Below are 22,016 nucleotides of genomic sequence, written 5' to 3' on the forward strand. Positions count from 1 at the left end.
TTTTTAAAAAAATCCGGAGCAATATAGGATAACAATAAAGGTATCATATAAATGAAAAAATTCTGTGGAATTATAACAGAATAAATTTTTTGGTGTATAAGGACGAGTGGGTATGGAAAATGTCCTTTAAAAATTTTGTCCTTAAATGTCCTTGAAAATTTTCAACTGTTTTTTTTTTTTTTTTGAAAAAAATTATCATTTGAGGTCTAATAGAGGCAAGCATTTCGTCATAGAAACTTTATTAACTTAAAAACAGAAAATTTATTAAAAGCGCATTTTCAATATCTATTCGTCTTTGTAAACCAAAAAAGTTTATTGTTTTTTTAATTCAGCAGAATTTTCTCTATCTGATTTAGTACCCATATTGTTATTCTACATTGCATTTTTGCATTAAGCTGCCAAACGGGCTCCAGTACTCTCTCCTTTTCTAAAGCTTCAACTGAAACTGTTACGCTGGGTCTGAATCCAGAGTCCTTTAGCCAATAGCCGTTGCCAGTTCTGTGCTTGTATTTATCGATCCAAAGCCAAATTACACACGATAACCTGATCCCCAAAGGCCTTACTCAGATCAATTCCCTGCACATTCGTTTTGCTTTTTTATTTCTCGCAAAATATCTCCTTACCCGAGACCCCGTAGAGGTTTACGATACTCCGGCAAAGAGTTTGTATGTACGGTGTTTTCAGCCATAGTATTTACTATGAAGAGACGTCTTTTAGAAACAAAGTTCATTACACTGATCTTAGACCTAAAACCACTTCAGATATGAGTAAATCTGTAAGTTTCCCTGAAAAATCCCGATCCTGGTCTGTGGATCTATTAAAAAAATTTTGGTGAGTAATTTCTGTTAGAGAACGTTTTGGGCACAGAAAAAATTAATCTCAATTATCTGTGGAGTCCCTTCTTTCATGTTCCACCCCCAACTCGGTCCGCCCGAAGCGGTGCTGTGGATACATTAATCTTAGGCTGCTCTTAAGTGCAGAGCATGCCAAGTATAGAGAGATATTCTGGGAATAACATTTTTTTTTAATATTTCGTCCTTAATAGGCTAGATCTCGGACAAACATTTTAAACTGGAATGCTTTCTTGAAGGTTTTTGATTTAATAAAAATTCATGTCCGAGTATTGTGAACAGCGGAGATAAAAATATTTTTTTAAATACCATACATCTCTTCAATATCCCGTTGACCTAAATTATATTCTTTACTAGCAAATAAATTATCTAGATTTCCACTTGACTTCATTTAAGTCCATTTTCCGTAAACTAAATATTTTGTCATACTTTTAATTTTCTCACGAGTACCATTTAGACATAAACCAATCCCAAAGATTAGGTCATTAATAAAAAAGTTATAGAGAAAATTACATTAGGTAGTTTTGAGCATATAGCAAGGCGAAATTTTTTATTAGATACGCCAAATCCTCTTCAATTTTTTTTGTAAGCCTGGAATCCAGCTCTCAAGAAAAATCACAAAAATATTTTCCATTATTTCTGTTGTTTGAAAATGCACTTTTTCTTGAGAGCTGCAAACTGATGTAAGAAATTTTGATAGAAGAAAATTTCTTTTCCATTTCTTGTTCGTCATTTTATATGAATTTTTCGTTTTTCTTAAGAGGAAAGAGCCCTTAAACTAGAAGAGGGAATTCACGAAATTTTCTTTTTCTATTTATGTGGACCATAGAGTCTATTGTCTGTTTTAAAATCTTGCCTGTTAACCACACAGCATTCACACATAAATATGCACGGTCGACAAATTTTGACAGTAAATACGAAAATGTCTCTACCCTTCGCCACCTAGTGGACGCTCTCCTCCTCCACAAATGCTTATTTCCTATCAACTAACTAATGCCAAAATCCCTTGTGGGGATTAAAATCTAAATGATACAATTTAAAATGGTGAGGATCTCGTAAAAAAAAAGTAATAATTTTTTTCTCGAAATCATCACCAGAAATAATCACAAACTGTATTTATTAATTCGCGATGCAAACTTTCACCGCGACTGCCGGCAATCGGTGCAAATACAAACTAAGTATTTATTTGCCAACGCCTTCTTATTATCCATATCAACGCTCACTCAATCAGTCAATCAATCATTCGCAACGGTCATTTGGCGGAGACAAACTTTCAGCAAAATTTCACTGCAATCAAACAAAATGCGGCTTTTAATTAACATTTGGAGCAATTAATTTAACATAAATAGAGCATGCCACAAATCAGCGCTAATGCCAGTATAAATACATATGTATGTATGTGTGAAGCACTTGCAACATATGTAGTTGATACTTTGTCTGCTACAAAAGTAAGTGAACATAGAATGTACGTATGTATGTACGTCCATATGTAGGCAAGCAGATGTGACGTGATGACAGGCATTCTTGTTTGAGCGCTCCGGAACCTGTCTACCCATCAAGCCTTGAAATGGAGTTTGTCTGAAAAGCGTTTAAAAAGTGCACTCCAATACCAGCACACCAACGAGTACGTACTTACATACATACATTAATAAATATGTGCAGATGCATGCTTGTGCCATAAGTCAATTTGCTGCTAAGTTTGTTTATGCGAGTGCCGTCGTCTTGTGTAACACGAGCCAAGTAGTTGCCACAAACTTTAAATAAAGAAATGAAGTGGGTCAGACGCATGGCCGAAACGTCAGTGTGGCAGCACAACCACTGAATTGCTTGAAAGTAACAACCCACGCAATATTGCCGACTATGTTGCCGGGTGAAATGAGAAAATGAGAAGTGCAGGAGGCCTTTGCCGCAACCAATTTAACAAAACACAGCTAAAACAAAACTCATAAAAACTGGAGCGTAGAATTAGTTTTGCCTGTATGCAAGCAAATCAATGTCAGTCAGTCAGCCAGTTAACAAGTTGAAAGCATGAAAACATTCGCTAGTATATTACTAAGTAAGTCAGTCACTCAGTCTGCTTATGGCTTGGTCAATCCGTCCGGCAGTAAGTCACTCAGTCATTCAGCCAGGCGGTCAGATGCTCGGCAGGCAGAAACATAAATTCGTAACAAAAACTTCGCATTTGTCAAAAGTTTTTCAAAACTTGCTAGAATTGTATGTACAGTTAAGCATGTAGTATATACTCGTACATATGTATGTACATATGTATTGAAAGCAACAACTGCCAGCCTTTGAGTGCTAGTTGTAAATTGGCGCATCTGCATTGCCTGCAACGGCGTAAAGTTTTCAATTTACTTGCCACTTCCACTTCTACAGCAGCCGTCAGAGTGTCCGTCCGTTCGCCTTTCGCTTCGCTTCACTCGGCTGTCTGTAATCGCTGGCAACGTCAATGTTGCAATTAGAGTTGCCGTTGGCTACTGTGTGTGTGTGCTGCATGCAACCGCAAAAGGTAACTCACATCTGTAGTTGAGTTGCTTCACATTTACATTTATTACTTTTGTTGTCTTTGCGCATGCGGCCTACGTGTCAGTTTGTTGTCGACTTGCTGCCTAACAACTGTTTATTTGTGGCTTAGCTACTGAACAATTGCTAGATTAGTTCTAATGAGCTGATATGCACAGCACCCAACGCGTAACTGGAAGTCACGGACGTGTTAACTCTCGTAAACTGCTACTGGTTGTGAATGTGATTGCTTATTGTGGCGTGGAATAAAAAGAAAATCATAATTTTTGCATATTCTTCCTCATGGTAATGCTTTTGAAATGTCTTAAAGAAGAGACCTCAATTCCTGGATCAACTTTGAAGCCAAGAAGTGGGGTAAGGTGCGTTAAAGAAGAAACATGTTTTCTTGGGGGGAATCCAATCCAAAAGTCGGATAACCCCAAAAGTAGTCAGCTGTCAGAAGGGAAATTTCTTAAAAATAAATTTACATATAAGTTTCTTTCATTTTTTTTTAGGGAGAAATCAACTCTGGATGTTCGGCATGCTCTGATAGCTCATGACGAAAATACTCTTTTTGGTGTCCCATTGAGATATCACTACACTCCCATTTGTACTAAGAAAAGGTTTTAGAAATTATTGTGCCATATGAACGGATGTGAGTGCACCTGAAAGTGTCATGTATCTCCTTCGTCGATTGCAGGTCAAAGCAAACGCAACACCAGTTAGCTTACTTTCTTTCTGAGACCGTTTTGGCCTTGTCTTTTCAGTAAAACTTGATTCGCGTAAGTAATTCTATTTACATTCATTTCTTGTTCACTTTCTCGTTGATGCAAATGCACTAAGTGTTGGGGTGCTGTACAAAGAAGTTGACAGAGGTTTTCACCGTTAGTAATCTAAATGATTTCAATGAAATTTGTCTCTCTAAGAAGAAGTTGAGTTTAAGGAAATAGGCATTCAGCAGATTTCGATAGCTCGGGATTTTTTCGACAAACTACGGAAAGAATATAATAATGCTCATTTGGAATTATTGCTTTGAGCGGTAAAGAGAAGCGATACTACTAATTCTGTCCATACTCCTGCTACTACTACTACTATCCCACTCTTTCTGCCAATGTTAATACTACCATTTGCATTGTAAGTACCAGTATTAATATACGCTAACATATGCCTATTTATATTGCCTGTAATACACTAATTTTTTCAAGATTTGTTCTACCACTTCCATTACTCATACCAGAACTAACTATAACTTCCCCTACTACTGCTGCAAATGTTACCAATACTACTTTTTACTTCTACTACTTTTTATTCTAATAATACTATTTTTTATCTTACTTCTACTAAATTTACTACTAGTCCCTATTCTACAAATATGTACTCATACTTTCATTATTACTATTGCTAATACCACTACTACCACTTTTGACAGAATTAATTCTATTATTAATAATTATTATTAATTAGTATGTAATTATATTCATACTATTATCAATGCTACTACCATTTCTAGTCACTACTGCTACTTTAATACTACTAATTTATCTACCGTAACTACCTGTACTAGTACTAATATAGTAGTATTTATACTGACACTCTTACTGCTAATTTCGTTACATTTTTACTGGCATTCTTATACTTTTAATATAGGTATCAAAACATATTCCAAATACTTTTAGCACTTCTGACACTAATCCTAACCATTAGAAATACAAATTCAGCCTTATCATGAGTTTAATTTTCGCCCGAAATCGTCCACTATTCGCTTCCGCGTTTTCACTACGGGCGAATGAAAAAAACAAAAATCTGATTCAGTTTTCGGGCGAAATTCACGATAAGGGGCACTTATTAATATCAAGTGCCACTACTAATCTTACTACTTCAACTTATACTAATATTCCTACTACTACTTCCCAAATTTGAGAAACGAGGCTCTCTAATTTCAATCAATCCATCAACAAAATTAATTTGAGTGCCTTTATGTATTCCAATTTTCGTTCGCTATAAATAAAAAGACTTCGCACAAATTGTCTTTTACTACTTTTTCTAGCACTACAGCGACCTTCCACCTAAATACCACCCTCCGGTTGAGTAACTACAACTCCGACTTGATAATTTAGCATGCGTCTCGTTAATAGTTACCTTACCATTGTTGTATAGAGAATGATTGTCAGTAAGCTAATTTCACTTCAAATTGATTGGCTAATGACCTATGAGCCCTTATGCCAAGTAGGTAAAACGATTAATGACATATTGCGATGGCTAAGGAATTGATAGGATCATTCATTCAAATGAATAGTTGGACATTCATAGTTGCATGCGTGAGAGCGTAAATTGCCAATGCAGCATAAAACAATCAACAATTATTATTGATTTAACTTGCAGCAGTTATGCCGCACTGGTCTTCAAAGACACTATCAATTACATTTGTACTTACCTATGCATGCCTATTTATAATGGATGGGCAGCAGTTAAGTCAATGGACAGAACGATGAACTTGTTGAAGGACTTTTGTCTTTTAGCAAAAAACCAGGTACGATTTGATTAATTGAATACTTTGGCGTGCATTGGCTATCGATTAATTTTGCATGTGTTGCATGTTGCATGTGTTGCATGTTGCATGTGTGTAATGGTACTCCACTCAGTGAAACGCTTGCAGCTTATAAGTACAGCCTTTTCATGTGCTGCTGGCGATTGCTTATGACCCACAATTTATATTACAAAGTTGCCAAGCTAAGCGCTTTAAAAGTATACAAATAAATAATAACCGCGCATGAAATAGCTTTTTAACGGGCTCAGTGGCGTTCGAGTTGCTTTTTTTTTTATTTGCTAACTGACTTATTTTTCAACTGCCAATCAGCCTCATCTGCCTCGCTCGGACTTTGGCTGTCATGTCAGCTCGCTTGCCGCCATCAATCAAACGTTCATTCCTTGCATACATATTTAGTCTGGGACGAGCAGTTACACTTTTTGCTTTCTTTATTCCGATTCAAATTTACTGCTGCCCTAAGGACCAACAACTCAATACGCAAAATCTCAGTTGAAATTACCACTAAATAAATGCAAGTGCTGCATGTAGCATGCAACTCAATTGAATGCATATGTGGGCAACTAAAGTATCGACATCTCTGACTGACTGACTGACTGACTAACTGCTTGACTCATTGCCACAAATGTACCGGCTGGTGCATGTTTTAAAATTATGGCAAATGCCAGGAAATTACGTTGGCGTTTGTGGCAATCAGGTGAGCATTTTATGCATGCCACATAAATAAAGTAAAACAGCGAAATGTGGCAAGGCGACCGCTTGTTGCATGCCGTGTTTAGTATGCCGAAGTTTGTGTGAATTTAACTGAAAATAGTATCACTTTTAGTGATTATGTTATCTATTAGCTATTACTTATGCTGGATTTCCAAACGGAATTAAATGGCAAACATTTCAATGACAATCTTCAGCATTAAAAAATATTATTGTTATTACTATAAACAAAGTCATAAAACTAATTTCCACATTTCATTTTTTAAATGCCACTATGTTTTTCATTTCAAAGCCTAGTGGAAATTCGGCATTCGAGTTTCGTGCTACACTCCGCAGAGTCATTACTTCTTAGATGGCACCTCTACTAAATTTTTTAATGAAATATTTCCAAACTGTTTCGTTTATATGTATAAGGTCTACCTAAATTTCCCAACCTATTTTAGTTAATTAACAGCTGGCAACCCTATCTGAAAATGTTTTCATTGTAAATTTTCTTTTACAAAAAGCATACAACTTTGGTTTCTAAAACTTTATTTACATATATAATTTTATTGTATAAGTAAACATTTATCGTTTAAACCAGACAAAAAAATGTTCAACTTACAATAAGGTGGCAAGCTTGTTCAAATTTATTTGGAACACGGTTGTTTGCATAAATATTTCTCTGTCAGAATTTATATTTTCTTATATTAGGTAACCCAATTTTTTAATTAGGTGGCAACGTTGTTAAAGCTAATGCTGAATTGAGGCTGCCTTTTCCTTATACTGTTTGATTTCTGTGATTTTTTTTTCGTTCGTAGGTATATTTAAATTTTCAGTTATGTGGCAACCCTGTTTAAAAATATGTTTGGATTGATTTCCCTAAAATATGTAAGAGTCTGATGTCCATGTTGCAGTATTTTGCAAAATATAACTTGAAATATTACTACATATTTTTAAATGGGTGGCAACTCCAATTTAAAATACAAATATATTTATTATCAAAAGCGCCAAAATTCTTCTTGTTTGATCTCTTTCAACATTAACTTTATCGAAAAGCGTACCTCAGCAATCGCTCATGTCAATTTTTTCGTCTACATGGCAACACTGGTATGCAAATTTTTGCATAAGAAAAGCATTATCAAATCATGTTCATTAACTCTAGATATATGCTAATGGAATTCGTTGCAGCCATGCTAACCGTTGTTGTTTTTCCCCTTTCTCATTGCAGGCAGCTCCACAGAGTTGGCACCATCGCTGCTGGGCATCTACGACACCTTGACAAGTGTACTAGATGGAAGTAGCAAAAGCGGTAGTAACCAGAACGGCGGCAGCCACAACAACAGCGAAAATTTAAAAATCTGCGAAAACAACAACAAAAACAATAGCAGCGCGCGGTGCAACAAAAGCGAAGAGAACGCCAGCAGGGTTGAATTGCATTCTAACGGTACCGCAAGCACGAAGAGCAATCACAGCGACTCGTCAACGCTCAGTAATAAGAGCAGTCGCAGCTCAAGTTTCAGTTTGGAGGAAAAGCTAAGCGGCGAGTATAGCTACAATGTAGACAGCTACAATAATAACAGTAACAACCGCAGTGATAACAATAACAAGAATACGTCCTACTCTAACGCTGAAAGTGAAGAGAAGCCACAACAATATTTGTCAACACCACATAAACGTCAATCAGGCGAACAGTCGCCCGATGCCACGAATTCATTGAGCGGTTTTGCGGGCAGTGGCATCAGCGACGGTCGCAGCACTACGCTCGCACTACTTAACCTCGCCTACAGCAATAGCAGCCGGGAACACAGCATAAAACACAGCTACAGTCAAAGTAGTCGTAGTCTCAGTTCGCTCTCATCGTCCTCGTCAACGTGTAGTCAACGTAGCAACAGCAGCGGCACCGGCAGTAGTGGCGGAGGTGCCTGCATCAATAGTCCGTCTGGCACGCGTTTGTCGCGGGACTCCCCGTTGGCACATAGTTCGGGCAGCAACAGTAGCCTGAACAGCCCCAGCAAGCATCGCAATCAAATCCGCGTACTCTCGCCCAACGTGCAGCGCATCATAACCCACTCCGACGCCGAGCGCGTAGAAACAGTTGACATTGACGCACTGCAGCAGCAGCAGCCAACGCACTTGACTAGCCCCCTCAACTCGCCAGCGTCACACCACCGCTATATCAAGAAAGCGTCCCCGCCTGGCGCGACGTCTACGCCAAATGGCGTGCACAAGGTGAAGTTGTCGCACATACCGCTCTCCAAGATTACCGGCAAGCTAACGCAGTCGGGCAACGAACTTGTGGAGACCTTCGACTCCAGTTCGGAGTACTTAGATGCGCTCAGCTTTCAGTCGTATGCCGAATCGAAGCCAACGCGTGGTCTGAAGAAACCACCCACCCCAGCAGTGGTGCACATACCGGGCGTAGACAGTTGTACTGTTGACGGTGAGGTGACGCCGACCAATAAGAACAACAATGTAGCCACCGCTATTACAGAACCGCAAAGCGCCTTCAACTTTAACAACACATCATACAAGTTATCACTGCCAAACTATGAACGCCAAGAGAGTATTAAATTGATCGAAATGGAGCAATTAGCTACAACATCGCAAATGATAACCGTCGCGAATGATACAATACCTCCAGCGTCACCTACAACTACACTGCCACTCCGGTTGGAACAGCAACCAAACCAAATTAACAACAACAACGATGTCCCTTCACCGCTCAACACTCCACCTGCGTTACCCACTAAGGAGTTTATCGCCACCGCACCGTTGTCCCCCTGCGATATAGTCGAGGCTTTAAATTATCCGCTGCTCACACAAGACCTCAAGAAACTCACACTCAATGATAAGGATACCATGAACTCGTCATGGACGAGTGTTGAACTCATCGAAGCTATCAACAAGCCAGTGATCTCTAAACCTTTGGTACGCAGTTCTTCGGCAGCGTGCGCATCTACTGTTTCCGCTTCGCCAATGCTCACTTATGCACGCTGCAAAAGCTTGGCTGCCAAGGCAAACACTTTGGGTGGAGCGGTGCCTATTCAGCTGCCTACAGCACAGCAGTTGGAAGAGCTCGAAGAGGCAAGCAAAATGTCAGCAGAAAGTCTAGATCGCCTCACTGATATTAAGTCAAAATTTTCACCCAAAGAGTCACGTAAAGGTGGCCCAATGTTGCCAGATATTGCTAAGCTCAAGCATCGTCCTCTTTCATCGTCGTCAATTTGTTCAACTTCCTCCAGCTCTAGCTCGGGTTCGGACCACCTGAATGGTAAGTTGGCCACCTCATATTTGGCGAGCGTGGAAAGCTTGGCTGATCAAAGTGAAAACGAGCTAATGGATCCGCATAGCGGCATGACTGTGCTGGAGCGTGCCATGTTGGAAATAGTCGACTCAGAGCGCAGCTTTGTGGAGGACTTGGGACAAGTCATAAGAGGGTGAGTGATATGTAATTATTACTTAAGAGAATATTACTAGCGCTGCAACTTATAGTACAGTAGTGTGAGACCTATAATACGCTCTAGGGTTTCATTCGCCTGTCCACAAAATCTAGCGTAATTTTTGCAGACCCCTATTACCAAATAAGTCAGTAGAGTCCTCCAGCCTTTCCGGCTTGGATTTTCGAACTTAAGCCCAAATATGCTTTTCTCAGCATTGCCATAATCGAGCTGGATGCATCAGTATATTAAAATGAAGCATAAATGTCTTAGTAGCTTTATATGCAACCGCTGTAAGAAGAACATTTCGTCCCAATTTGTGTGGGTTTAGTCGAATTAACTTTAGTTTTGGTTAGTTAAATTTAGGGCTATCTCTAAACTGGAGGAAATTGTGTCACCATCCCAGGCCCCTACATAGATGACTAAGTCATTTTCCCATTTTAGAGGAGTTCATCGATTACCAAGGTTCATATTAAGGAAGATAGAACATCTCGTCCATAGCCTTGAATATAACAGACATGTGACGTATTGTCGAACGCACACCAAAGGACATGAAACGCTCAACCGGCTATATATTTGGGCTCCAAAACTTTTCAATTCCTAATATAAGCTACGTATTTCGGCAATAGTAGATTTCCGTGTTTATTAAGCATGCTTATTTTCCAACAGGGCTTGACTTTTAGATAGGTATGATGTGAAAATTAATTCAATTTTCTAAGTTTTTGATTTTAAAGAAGCTGGGGATATTTAATCAATATGCCTTTGGAAATTTTTCGGAGTTTTTTTTCTCTCTTTGGGTATGAAATAACCTTTACCATTCTCCGTCCTTCCTACCTTCGTTCGGAATTTCTCTTCCAAGACTGACCCTAAGACGCATTGGGTTGGTTTTGAATCAAACTCAAGATCAAAGTATGTAATTCATATCGTAGACATGCTTACATCCTGCTCTATGTAAAGATTGAAGAAATTCCAGTCAGTTTATCTGGTGTTCCTGGTTAGTTGGTGGTTCGGGTTTCCATATCTGTGAATACCTCGTTTAATACGTTAGTTAGAGAAAAACTCGACATGCAGCATAGATGAGGAATTGATTAGGTGTAAGGCTTCACCTCTCTTTGTATTTAGGTGATTCACAAGGTGTCATGAGCCATAAAATCATAAAATTAAAAGTACGAAATTGCAATATTTTAGTTTCATTTGTGTACAATCAAAAAAAAAAATCTCCCGCATAATGCTATGATTTTATGATTATGCCGCCTTGTGAACTCTCTCACTGATAAAAGAGTCGGCTCATTTCGCAGATCAAGAAAATAAACTCTTTGCTAATAAATTCAAGAAGGGACTAACCTTTAAAATCAGTACCTGATGCACGTTTGCGTCAAAGCTCAATATTAGTTTCAGCATTTCGTCTGCAATACTCCTTTTGGCCGAGGCAAGTACAACCTCTAGCACCTGCTTGTGAGTGAGTCCCTTAGTCCTCATGGCCACAAGATGCTGATATAATAACTCTGCAATTTAAAGGAAAGTTACATTATTTCTTGTCGCTCTGAGTTCTCGGACTAATTCAGAAGTAAATTTGCGTACACCGTAGTTTCGTGTCTCTCGAAGAAACGAGTTCAAGGACTAATCTATGGGCTTGCTGGATTGAAAAAATCGTAGAGTATACCCATATGGCGAGAGACATTAATAGCTGCGTCGCAATTTATTGGATTTCAGAGATATTTAAAAACTTAGATATTTAGGGGATTCACAAGGCATGTTAACCCTCTAGTAGGCAGAACCGCCTCCAAACGGTCGTTAACTAAACACCTTTTTAGTGCACCTATTTATTATAATTATTTTTGCTATATTCGTAAGGCACGATCCTTAGATAAAAATCGTACCCTTACGGCGAAGTAAATTTGAATCCGTTATGTCAATCCGTTTTATTTTAATCGGCAGTTGAATTACAGATTGTGAAGGCACGGTTAAAATTAACTATTTCTTGCTATTTAGTAATTTCGTAATTAAAGACATTTTTTCTTTTGAAAAATTTTTTGATTTCAAAAAATTCGGTGGATTTCGTAGATAAAAGCACCGTATTTTGATATAAGTTTTATAATTATGTCACCATTCGAAATGGAGAAAATTGCTTTCGAACACAGACCGTCTGCAGACGGGATTGCCGGTTCGTAGGTCAACATTGTGTAAAAGAAAGCTGAAAATATGTCAAAGTATATCGGCGAGCCCGTCTCCAGACGGCCTTGGTTTTTTCCCCTGTAGGAAAAAGTTACTGTCACAGATCGAAATGGACATCATTTTTGGATTTCTCGTGCTAAAATCACCCATTCCTGAACTGATAGAAAATATTTAATTAACTCCTATCATATGTACACAGCGTGTCCCCTAAAATCATGTAATCGTTTATTTATACAGAAAACTTGTAAGGCTTAAGATACTAGGACGCTTAATACGCCTTGTGAATCCCCTAATTATAACATTTATCATAACTTGGCGAGTTAAACTTTGGTTTACATAAACAATATTCGAGTTTTTTCCTTTTTATAGGATATAACGCTCGAAGTACCAGGAGCTGAAAAGTAAAATAATTTTGTCATTCCAATTTTTTCTATTTATCGTGTTTCACTTGGTATCGAATTAACATACCATTTAAGGAATTATTTTAAACTTTTTATAATTAATGAGTATTTTTTCTCTGCTCGTCAGTGCATTAAAAGCAAATTTTAATGGCCTTAATATTCTTAATTATTTGCTCTCCTTTTTCAGGTATCTAGCGGACTGGAAAGAACGTGCCTGCCTACGTTATGACGAACTGAAAATACTCTTCGCCAATATCGAAGAGATTTATGAGTTCAATGCGACGCTCCTGAAGCAGCTAATCAACTCTGGTATGGATCCGGGAAAAATAGCCAAATGTTTTATAGATTTGCGCGAAAGATTTGATGTATACACAACATATTGGTAAGTGAAAATGGGTGGCAAAAGTGTTTTGAAATAATTAATAAGAAAATAGATCACTATTAATTGCAAAACAAGATTAAGAAAGCAATAAAAATTTAGAAATTAATGAAAGAACAGCAATTAAATTTAACAGCCATGGTAAAGCATAAATAATTCGCAGCCTGCGCCACTTTTTGTTTTGACTTTTATTTGTATTTTATTTTATTATTTACCAAACGTCTTCCGAGAGCCACTCGCGTGCATCTATTCTTGCTTTGCTGTCGCTGTTCTAATCTGATTTTGCTCAACTGGCTAGCCAATTTCGTGCCGCTGATTTTATTATTTAAAATTCATGAGATTTTCTATTCGCTTGAACGGACACTAAATTAAATTTTATTTGCACACCAAAAGCCACGAAGCATAGAAGCAATTTTAACCGCGAAATCAGTAGAGCAATGTCTCAGCATAGTTAATCAGTTAACAGGGCATGAAAGTGGAAGAAGCGTGTTAACGAAAAAAAAAAATATATATATATAAAAAATGCCACAGAAACTAATAAGAAAAAAACTAAACCAAAAGAAAATAACGCTGATCTTGATTTCATTTGGAGAACAAGCTAGACGAAAGAAGACGAAGCAGCAGCAGCAGAAGAAGTGCAATTTTACGGTTTCGCTTCGTGCGCATACTTTTATAGGTGACTGTTTAGCGGCGACGAAATAAGCTAGTACTAGTTCTTGAGATAGTGGCAAGCGAGCAGGCAAACGAACGAACGAACGATAGTAGAATACAGATAGTCACGCAGCCACAAATGTAGACAGTCCAGTTACGCCATTTGGCAAGCGGCCAAGCAGCCAAGGAGTCCAACAGCTAGTCATGCAGCCAAGTAACTAGGCGATTTGGTGAGCTTGGCCGGCTGGCCGACGACAGTTAGACAGGCGTTGAGTGCCTGTTAGACAGACTCTTCGCTGTTCGATGTCTCCGAAAGCGCGCTAGGGTAGTGGATGATGGCTGCAGATTGGTTGCTGGTTAGAAGTTTAGCTGCTGTCAAGCACGCCAACGATTATTCACTCGCTGTAGTTGTTGCTGCTTTTTTATTTAGATTTACGTGCTTGCAAATGTATCCATATTCACAAACAACATTTCATCATCGTTGAGTTCTATGCTCGGCTACAAAAGGTAGATACGCTGCATGAAGTGATGACATTACCAATAACCCATTCGGACAGTTCTGGGCTAACTGTGCAAAAATGTGGATTTTTTTTTTTTTGTGGGAGTGCTTGCTGTGCGCTATCAGTTCGACGTTGCTGCTGTGTTCTCTGTCAATGTCAGTTACTTGCGGGCACTCTGACAGGCAAACAACACACGTTTCGTGTACCTGATACTGGAACTTGCAGCAGTGCCATGGAATTCAGTCAAAAGTGGCAGCCAAACACACAAACAAAAATACGAAATTGATGATTTAATGATTTCATGATTTGCATTCTTTGTCGTTGCCAACAATGCCGCTGCTGCCACCCAGTGCTGTCACCCTCACGCTCACTTTGGCCGCCTTGACTGTCATTGTGTCACTTTGGTATTTGACTCCCGCAGTCAAAGCAATTTATGTGCTATACTTGCGTATTTTTCTTACTGCTGACGTTTTATTTTGCATATTGCACGCGGTGGGTATTGCAACTGCACTTTAGTTGACATTTGAAACTTTTGCTTGTTGGTGACCCTGTCAGGGGCTGGCATTTTTATTTTTCTATGTCATTTTTGATAGTTATTTAACGATAAGTGAATTCGCGTTAAGCAACTATGACAATGAAAAATAATTGAGTGGAACGGTAGAATATATACTTGCAGTGCTTTGAAGGCTTGGGTCAAATCTCTAGGTTAATGGCGTTTACTGTCACCAGAGAACTGTAAAAAGCTATTTAAATTTCGAGCTTAAGCTCCGTAGGTCCAAGGTTAGATTCCTGGTCCGAGAATAAGAAAACGGATGTTTCTAATCGCCATCGCCCCCCTGCAGGCAATGGCAAGCCCCCGATGGTACTTCTGCCATGAAAAAATACTCGTAAAAAGTGTACCTTACTTTAAAGCAAGTAACCTCGTTTATTCATCTAAGTATTGCCCCATTGCGACGATCTCATCTTCTTCCATTATTCGCCAGTTTCTGCAGCGTAGCGATTGGTAAAAATAAGCTCATCCAATATTTACGCTTTTGGAGCTCCACAATATCGACGAATATTTCCTCAATAAGTACATGACCTTAAGATAAATGATTTTATGTTAGTCTTAACTATGGCTCTCGGACCAGAGTGATATCTATTTTACCTGAGAGCTAACGAATTACATTGCTGCTTCAGTGTAATGAAATTGTTTTATATGAAGATCACCACTTGGAACCATAGTAAGGAGCTTGAAAGCTTTGAGAGCGATGAAAGCTTTATCAAAGATTGTTCTGAGCCCGCGCGGCTCACTCTTAGATCTGCACTCTACGTCGTGCGTTGCATGATCGCTGCGTTGCTCTACTATTTTCACGAATGGTGGTGGTTCACTAGTGCTTCGCTTTTGGCTTTGTTGGTTTTTTGAGAGTAGGCATTCCGAAGACATAGTTGTCCTAGTTTTCACTCTTCATTAGAAAGTCTGGGTTTCCGGAGCTATCTGCATTGCACATATTTACTACTCTGTAGTTGCGTGTAGATAAGTACAGGTTGAACTTTTGGAGCATTTCCAAGGTTTGCGCTGAATCCGATGACACGACTGTTATCGCAGCTCTCACCGTGGTTCAGGCGAGCTGCCGGGTAGACTTCTTATACATACTTTGCCCATGGCGTTGACACTTTTAAACCACTTTCCCAATCTACTATCGTCACGGAACGACAATATTTATTTGGTTGACTTTTCCGACACGATGTGAGAACGAAAAATTACATTGAAGATGAAAAACTCCGAAACAGGTTTGTCTTTATACCAAACCTGACAAAGGTTGCCGTAAACTCGTTCCAAAATAAATCAATATTGACTTTTGCCTGGAACTAACCAGCACATGGTGGAACAGACCTGAGCTGTCCTGCTTTAACCTGCAGTTCTACTTTTACCAATGCGGCTTGGACGTACATCCAATGATGCCTAAGGATCCTCCTTCCTTCTTCCTTGTCTTGATCTAAATATGCTGCCTATTATCTTCGGAATATTTTCTATATCAGCAAAGGGTCGAGTAAAGATTGCAAAGCATTAAGTCCGAGATCAGACGCTGTACGATAAGTGGTGAGCTTACTAATGAAGGCCACTCAGTATTTTCATTGCAGGCCTCCCAGATATGTAAGTTGACTTAAGCGAGAAGAATCGAACTTTAGATTTCTTGTAGCACGTGACAGTTTTTTTTTTTCATTTTTATTTTTTATTTTTATTTTTATTTTTTAGAGGAACGCTCATCTCCCTTTTTAGGAGTGTCAAATTCAAAAGTGGTTTCCCGAGTTACTGAGAAAGAAGGTCGTCCGCCTGGGTATAGATGCCATTACCCGAAGAGGGTTAAATCTGAGTAGATCACCCAGTATTCGATGCACTTCATTATGGACTAAGCTGCGTGAGGAGTCGTCAGTTAGGCTGATCCATGGTGTGGGCCATATAAGCGTGTTCAGGCTGGAATTTTCACCGATTTTCTGTAAATAGACTTTGAATTGTGTAAGAGTCCCCTCTTTATTTATCCGCAAAATGCCTACATAGCCACTGTAAGATATGGCGTGGATTGTAATGGCCAAACTTATAATATTGGGCATTATTAATCAAGCGACTGAGGTTTTTTTTTAAAGTGAAAAAATTAGGATCTCTTAAAAATAAGACAACGAAGTCTATAGAATTGAAATTATGCTTTATTTTACATAATTTTCTTTATTACTTTCATTTTGTGTTCTTTAAAGATTATCTTATTTACATCATTATTCTCCTTCCCTTTGCAGTACAAGCTATCCTGAAGCCATATCACTGCTGACCAAACTGTTACAGGCCACACACACCAACGCACTGCTGACGTCCACACAAAAAATGTTGCAACACAAGCTGCCACTCGGCTCATATTTGCTGAAGCCAGTGCAACGTATACTTAAATATCATCTACTATTGGACGTGAGTTGAAATAATAAGCTATTAATACTTCCCATATATGTATGTATGTATGTAAATATTTTGGTTTTCCTTGCTTTGCTTAGAACCTTCGTAAACATTGCGATGTGAAGGAAGTGTTGCAAGCCTACGAAATCATGCGACAAGTGGCGCGTAATATCGATCAGGTGAAGCGTAAGTTGGAGCAACAAATTCGAGTTAAAGAACTCTCCGGCATATTAGATGGGTGGTTAGGACCAGGTGAGTTAGTTGAAGTGAAAGAAATTTATTTGTATTTACTTAAATTGCAATAGGTTATGGTTAGACAATTGTACCTACTTACATATACACTGACTCGAAAAAGTTTTCAAGTGTTAATTTTTTTAGTATTAACAATGTTTTTCATGCCAATTTTTTTTTTTAATTTTCTATAAAAATATAATCCATATAAATCAAAGTGCCTTAATTTATATAAAATTTCGGAAAATTCAACAATTTTTCATATAATTTTCAAACATTTTACCCTAATTTTAGAAAACTTTGCGTATAGCTCATAAAATTTTTGTACAACAAATATTTTTTTTTTTGTTCCGGTCTTGTGTGTTCTTCATAAACAATGTGCAACATATAAAATTTCTGAAATTTGTTTGCAAAAATTTTATCGTCGGCCAAACTGCTTACCCAAAAATGTTCTAAAAATTTCAGATTAAAAAATTCGAAATTTTGATTAAAATTTGTTAAGTTTTTTTCTAAATTTTATATAAAGTTTGAAATTTCATTTATGTGGGGTTGGTTATAGCATAAACAATATTTTTATAAAAATAAAAAATTTTTTTTTTAAAGTCATTGTGAATATTCATAAAAATCAAAATGTGAACACTTGTCTCAGTCACTGTATACGTATATTGAGCTAAATAAATTGTTCCCATCAAATTTGCAGAACTCACCGTTTTGGGCGAACTACGCCAAGAAGGTCTCCTCATGGAGCACAATAAGCCACGCATGGTCTTCCTATTCGACACAATGTTGATCATTACCAAACCCAAAGAGGATAATCGTCTACAATTCAAGAGCTACATACACGTAAGTGACAATCAGATAAGCCCTACGTGTAAGCCAAATACTTACACGGCAAGTCATTGCCAAATCGACTTCCATTTCCATTTCATTTTCAGCAGCATACTTTCTTTTCTAACTTTTAGATTTACTATTTGCTGGCATAGTTACTTATTGATTTTTATTTGTACTTCCTTTGTGCTCTTTTATTTGTCTCTCTCACTCTCTCTCTCTCTCTCACACACAGCAAAATAATCTAATGCTAAGCGAACATTTGCCCGGCGAACCGACGAGCTTTTATGTAATACCCTACCATGAGCCGCGTAATCAAATCAAATTGACAGCCAAAAATCGTGACCAGAAACGTCTTTGGGCGCAACACATTAAAGGAGTCATACTCGAGAAATTCGACAACATACCGAATCGCGCCAAGGAGCTGGTCTACAAGTTGGGCGACGAGGAAGGTATGAAAAATTCAAACACAAACATACACACACTCATACGTATTCACTTATGAACTTTAGTTCAGTTAGTAGGGCGGGTTGGGTGGCATGCCGCAACATACCACATGCTGCAACATACCACATGGCATAAAGTGCTGTCATTGTCACTGTTGGCAGGCAAACTACCGAAATTATTTGGTTGGTAGTTTGTCATGTTTTTCGGGTGTTTTTGTTTTTTATTTTTGTTTAATTTTTTCCTTTGAGTTTGTCATCATACATTCAATGCAACGTAAAACTTTTTCACTCTCATATGTACATACATACATACATAAATGCATATTCACACGCTTAGGTATTCAGATTCCTTTGGTATTGGCATTACTTCACTCTCCTTTTTTCTTGTGGCCTGTCAGCGCTTTGTCGCTCCTTCTGTTTTTACAAGAAAATACCTTACTCCTTTTTATGATCATTTAAAATGAAAAGTTTTCCCTATCATTGTAACTTGTCGCAGCGCGGCGTCAGTGCGGCGCTTTCGCCAAGTCAGTAACCGCAAAAAAAAAAATGGTGACACTTATTTGAACAAAAGGAGAAAAACCAACAAATGTGTGTCGCGAAAACACTTTATTTTTTTTTTGGAGCATGTTAGTATGCATTTGTTTTATCGAAACTGTAGTTTTATTTTAGGTAAGCATTCACAGTGAAATTCACACATATTTAATTGGCACATTTTGACATGCAACATAAATGATTTATAGTTTTTGGCGATGAGCGTGCTGAGTTAAGCCCTTTTTCTGGTCTATGACATGGTGGCTTTGTATTTTTTTTTTGGCAGCCTGGAAAATTGATGTGCAAATTTAGCACACATGGCAATTGTTTGTGTTTGCTTTCGACATGCAACATACTCAAATAAGAAATTCATTTGCGATTAAAGTCGTGTAGAGGAAATCATTTTTATAGTGGATCTGGGATCGCAATAAATTTATGTTACGTAAAGCTTGTGACAGTCTCGAATGCTTGCAATTAAACCTATTTTATTTGACTTTTATTAGGTGTTAAATCCGGAAGGAATTGGATTTTTGTTGTTGAAATTTTCCCCTTTTTTCTTGCACTTAATACTTTATGTCCTCGTACAGGAAATGATTACCTATGGGGTGGTAGCTTGGGTTTCAGTAACTACTCTAGCCATGCTAAAACAAATGCATAAGTGGAACGATGCGACTTGCCCGACGACGGTGCTGAAAGTAGATCTCGAACTTAAGCCTCTTCATATAACCATAGAGCAGATAACAAAAAGAAATCTTCTTTGCATTTCGATAGAGAGATTTGTAAAAGGTAAGGTCATATGCTCCAGGAATATGGAGAAGCTAGGGTTCTCGCTCCCACTAGCTTTGTTCCCTAGAGATGGCATAGGCATAACCATAGTTTTTGGGAAGAGCATCTCCATCTTCGAGGAACTACTTCAGGGTTGCTCCGTGTACTGGTACGCAGATGGATCGAATACCCCAGAAAGGATAGGGGCTGGATTCGTCCAACCCAGGACCAGCATATCTGTTCCTATGGGGAAATATCCGAGCATCTTTCAAGCAGAAGTTTACGCCATCTATCTATGTGCGGAGACAAGCATTAGTAGAGGGTTTATAAACGAGAGAATGATAATTCTAAGCGATGGCCAAGCGGCACTCAAGGCTCTTATGTCCTATGAGGTCAAATCATCGATAGTTCTTGAGTGCATTCAGAAGCTTACCCCATTAGTAGGCACAATTCATCAAGTTAGTATTGGTACCTGGCCACAAGGGAGTGGAGGGTAACGAGGCGGCAGAGGAACACCATGAGGGTTTTAAAGTGGCATAGTTCTTCAGGAACGCGTCAGGCAAAGATCTTACTAGGAGGCTATAACAAAAGGGGATTCCAAAGTTTAATTAGCCTCCCAAAGGAGAACAGAACACTGCAGGCTAAGAGGACATCTATAAAAGCTGGGGATATGGTCAAATGACCTTTGCTAGTTCTGCGACTCTACACGCGAGACACATCCTCACCGAGTGTGATGCAGTCTGTAGAAGACGCGGAAGTAGTTGATGCTCAATGTGGCCGCAGCTTAAGCACATTCACTCCCTATCCCCGAAAGTACTGGTGAACTTACGCATTAATTTGGGTTTAGAAGAAGTATAGTAGACTACTAGGTCGCGGTGTACACCTAATTTTAAAATTTATCTATATATCCATCCTCACTTTAGGGCCACGGAAATAAAGCGCTTGGGCTGAAAAAAAAAAAACAATCCTTTATTCTAGGCATCATGGACCTACCTACCCTGGGATGCAATTCGTGCTTCCAAATCAGTTTTAAAGGGATATATTGTATTATAAAAATTTTACAGAACAGTTGAAGTTTCGAGCTTTTTTTATATCACAAATTACACGTTCAAATAATGTCAATACTTTCGCTTGAAGTTTGTGTCTTAAGTATTTAGTTTATAATAGTTTGAGACTGGAAATATGAAACAGCAGAGAGTACTGTCGCAAATGAAAAACTTTTTCGGTGTATGTTGGTAAAAGTTCTGCCGTAGGGAGATCACGCCAATTAGATAATTTATATGGCAGATTCCCATACCGTGGTGGTGAGGCATACAGTTGTTAGATTTTCGTTGGGCTCTCCTAAGTATGCCCATATCGTATGTATATGTATTCTCGATTATATCAGTGTTTGAAATTTGCCAAAAATGGTCATTTTAATACTTTTAGGTTTCAGTATCTCATAAACCTTGCATGCTGGCGAAATCCTCCCACCGGATTTGGACTCAGCGCAAAAAATTGCATAGGAAATAGATGGTCCAGTCGTTGTGTCTGAAAATTGTTCCCCTGTGTAATCCATATTAATTCATATTTATATAACATTAATTTGCTCACCCAATTCACATTGCAACATCAACCATGCCATCCCATTTTTGTTTTATGTTCCCAAAAAAAAAAAAAATAAAAAATTGTATAAGCGATATGCATTTTATTACCTCTTATATCAGTAGTCACTAACACTTGCCCAGTTTTATTTTCTTACCCAAGCTTTTTTCTATTTCTCCCTCCTTTTACAGTGGCATAACGTGGGCGTGCTTCATAGGCGACACGCTTCTACAAATAAATAAATTAAAAACGATGCGCAATTATGCAACTTGAAGCAAACTAAAACACTAAAATACATAAATTTAAAACAAAAAAAAAAAAACAAATTGCTATAAAGCCAAAATGCTTAAAAATTACCAACCAAAAAGACTTTGTCAACTGTGAAGAACAGCCAAACTAGTAATTTACTGCAAAGCTTTTGCTGACCAACGCTAATCCTATCCTCCTGTTTTACTGTTTCGTTTCTTATCTTTTAACAATAATAGTAAAATTGTAGTAAAGTTAACGGTTCAATGAATTGGTCGCACAATATTAACTAACATTTACATAGATGTAACTGCTAAAAACCGTT

At 38.2% G+C, this 22,016-nt stretch overlaps 1 protein-coding gene across 1 annotated transcript in view; it reads left to right on the forward strand.

The window, feature by feature from the left end:
* LOC118743328 overlaps window positions 1-22,016 on the forward strand; it is a 241,617-nt gene that overhangs the window by 213,624 nt on the left and 5,977 nt on the right. The window contains exons 2-7 of the mRNA XM_036475926.1: window positions 7,820-10,028; window positions 12,792-12,986; window positions 16,910-17,075; window positions 17,159-17,312; window positions 17,992-18,134; window positions 18,355-18,571. Coding sequence (XP_036331819.1) covers window positions 7,820-10,028; window positions 12,792-12,986; window positions 16,910-17,075; window positions 17,159-17,312; window positions 17,992-18,134; window positions 18,355-18,571 — 3,084 coding nt within the window. The remainder of the gene's footprint in view (window positions 1-7,819; window positions 10,029-12,791; window positions 12,987-16,909; window positions 17,076-17,158; window positions 17,313-17,991; window positions 18,135-18,354; window positions 18,572-22,016) is intronic.

The sequence above is a fragment of the Rhagoletis pomonella genome, unplaced genomic scaffold, assembly GCF_013731165.1.
Source record: "Rhagoletis pomonella isolate Grant_MI unplaced genomic scaffold, Rhpom_1.0 Rhpom_scaffold_00007, whole genome shotgun sequence".
Classification (NCBI taxonomy): domain Eukaryota; kingdom Metazoa; phylum Arthropoda; class Insecta; order Diptera; family Tephritidae; genus Rhagoletis; species Rhagoletis pomonella.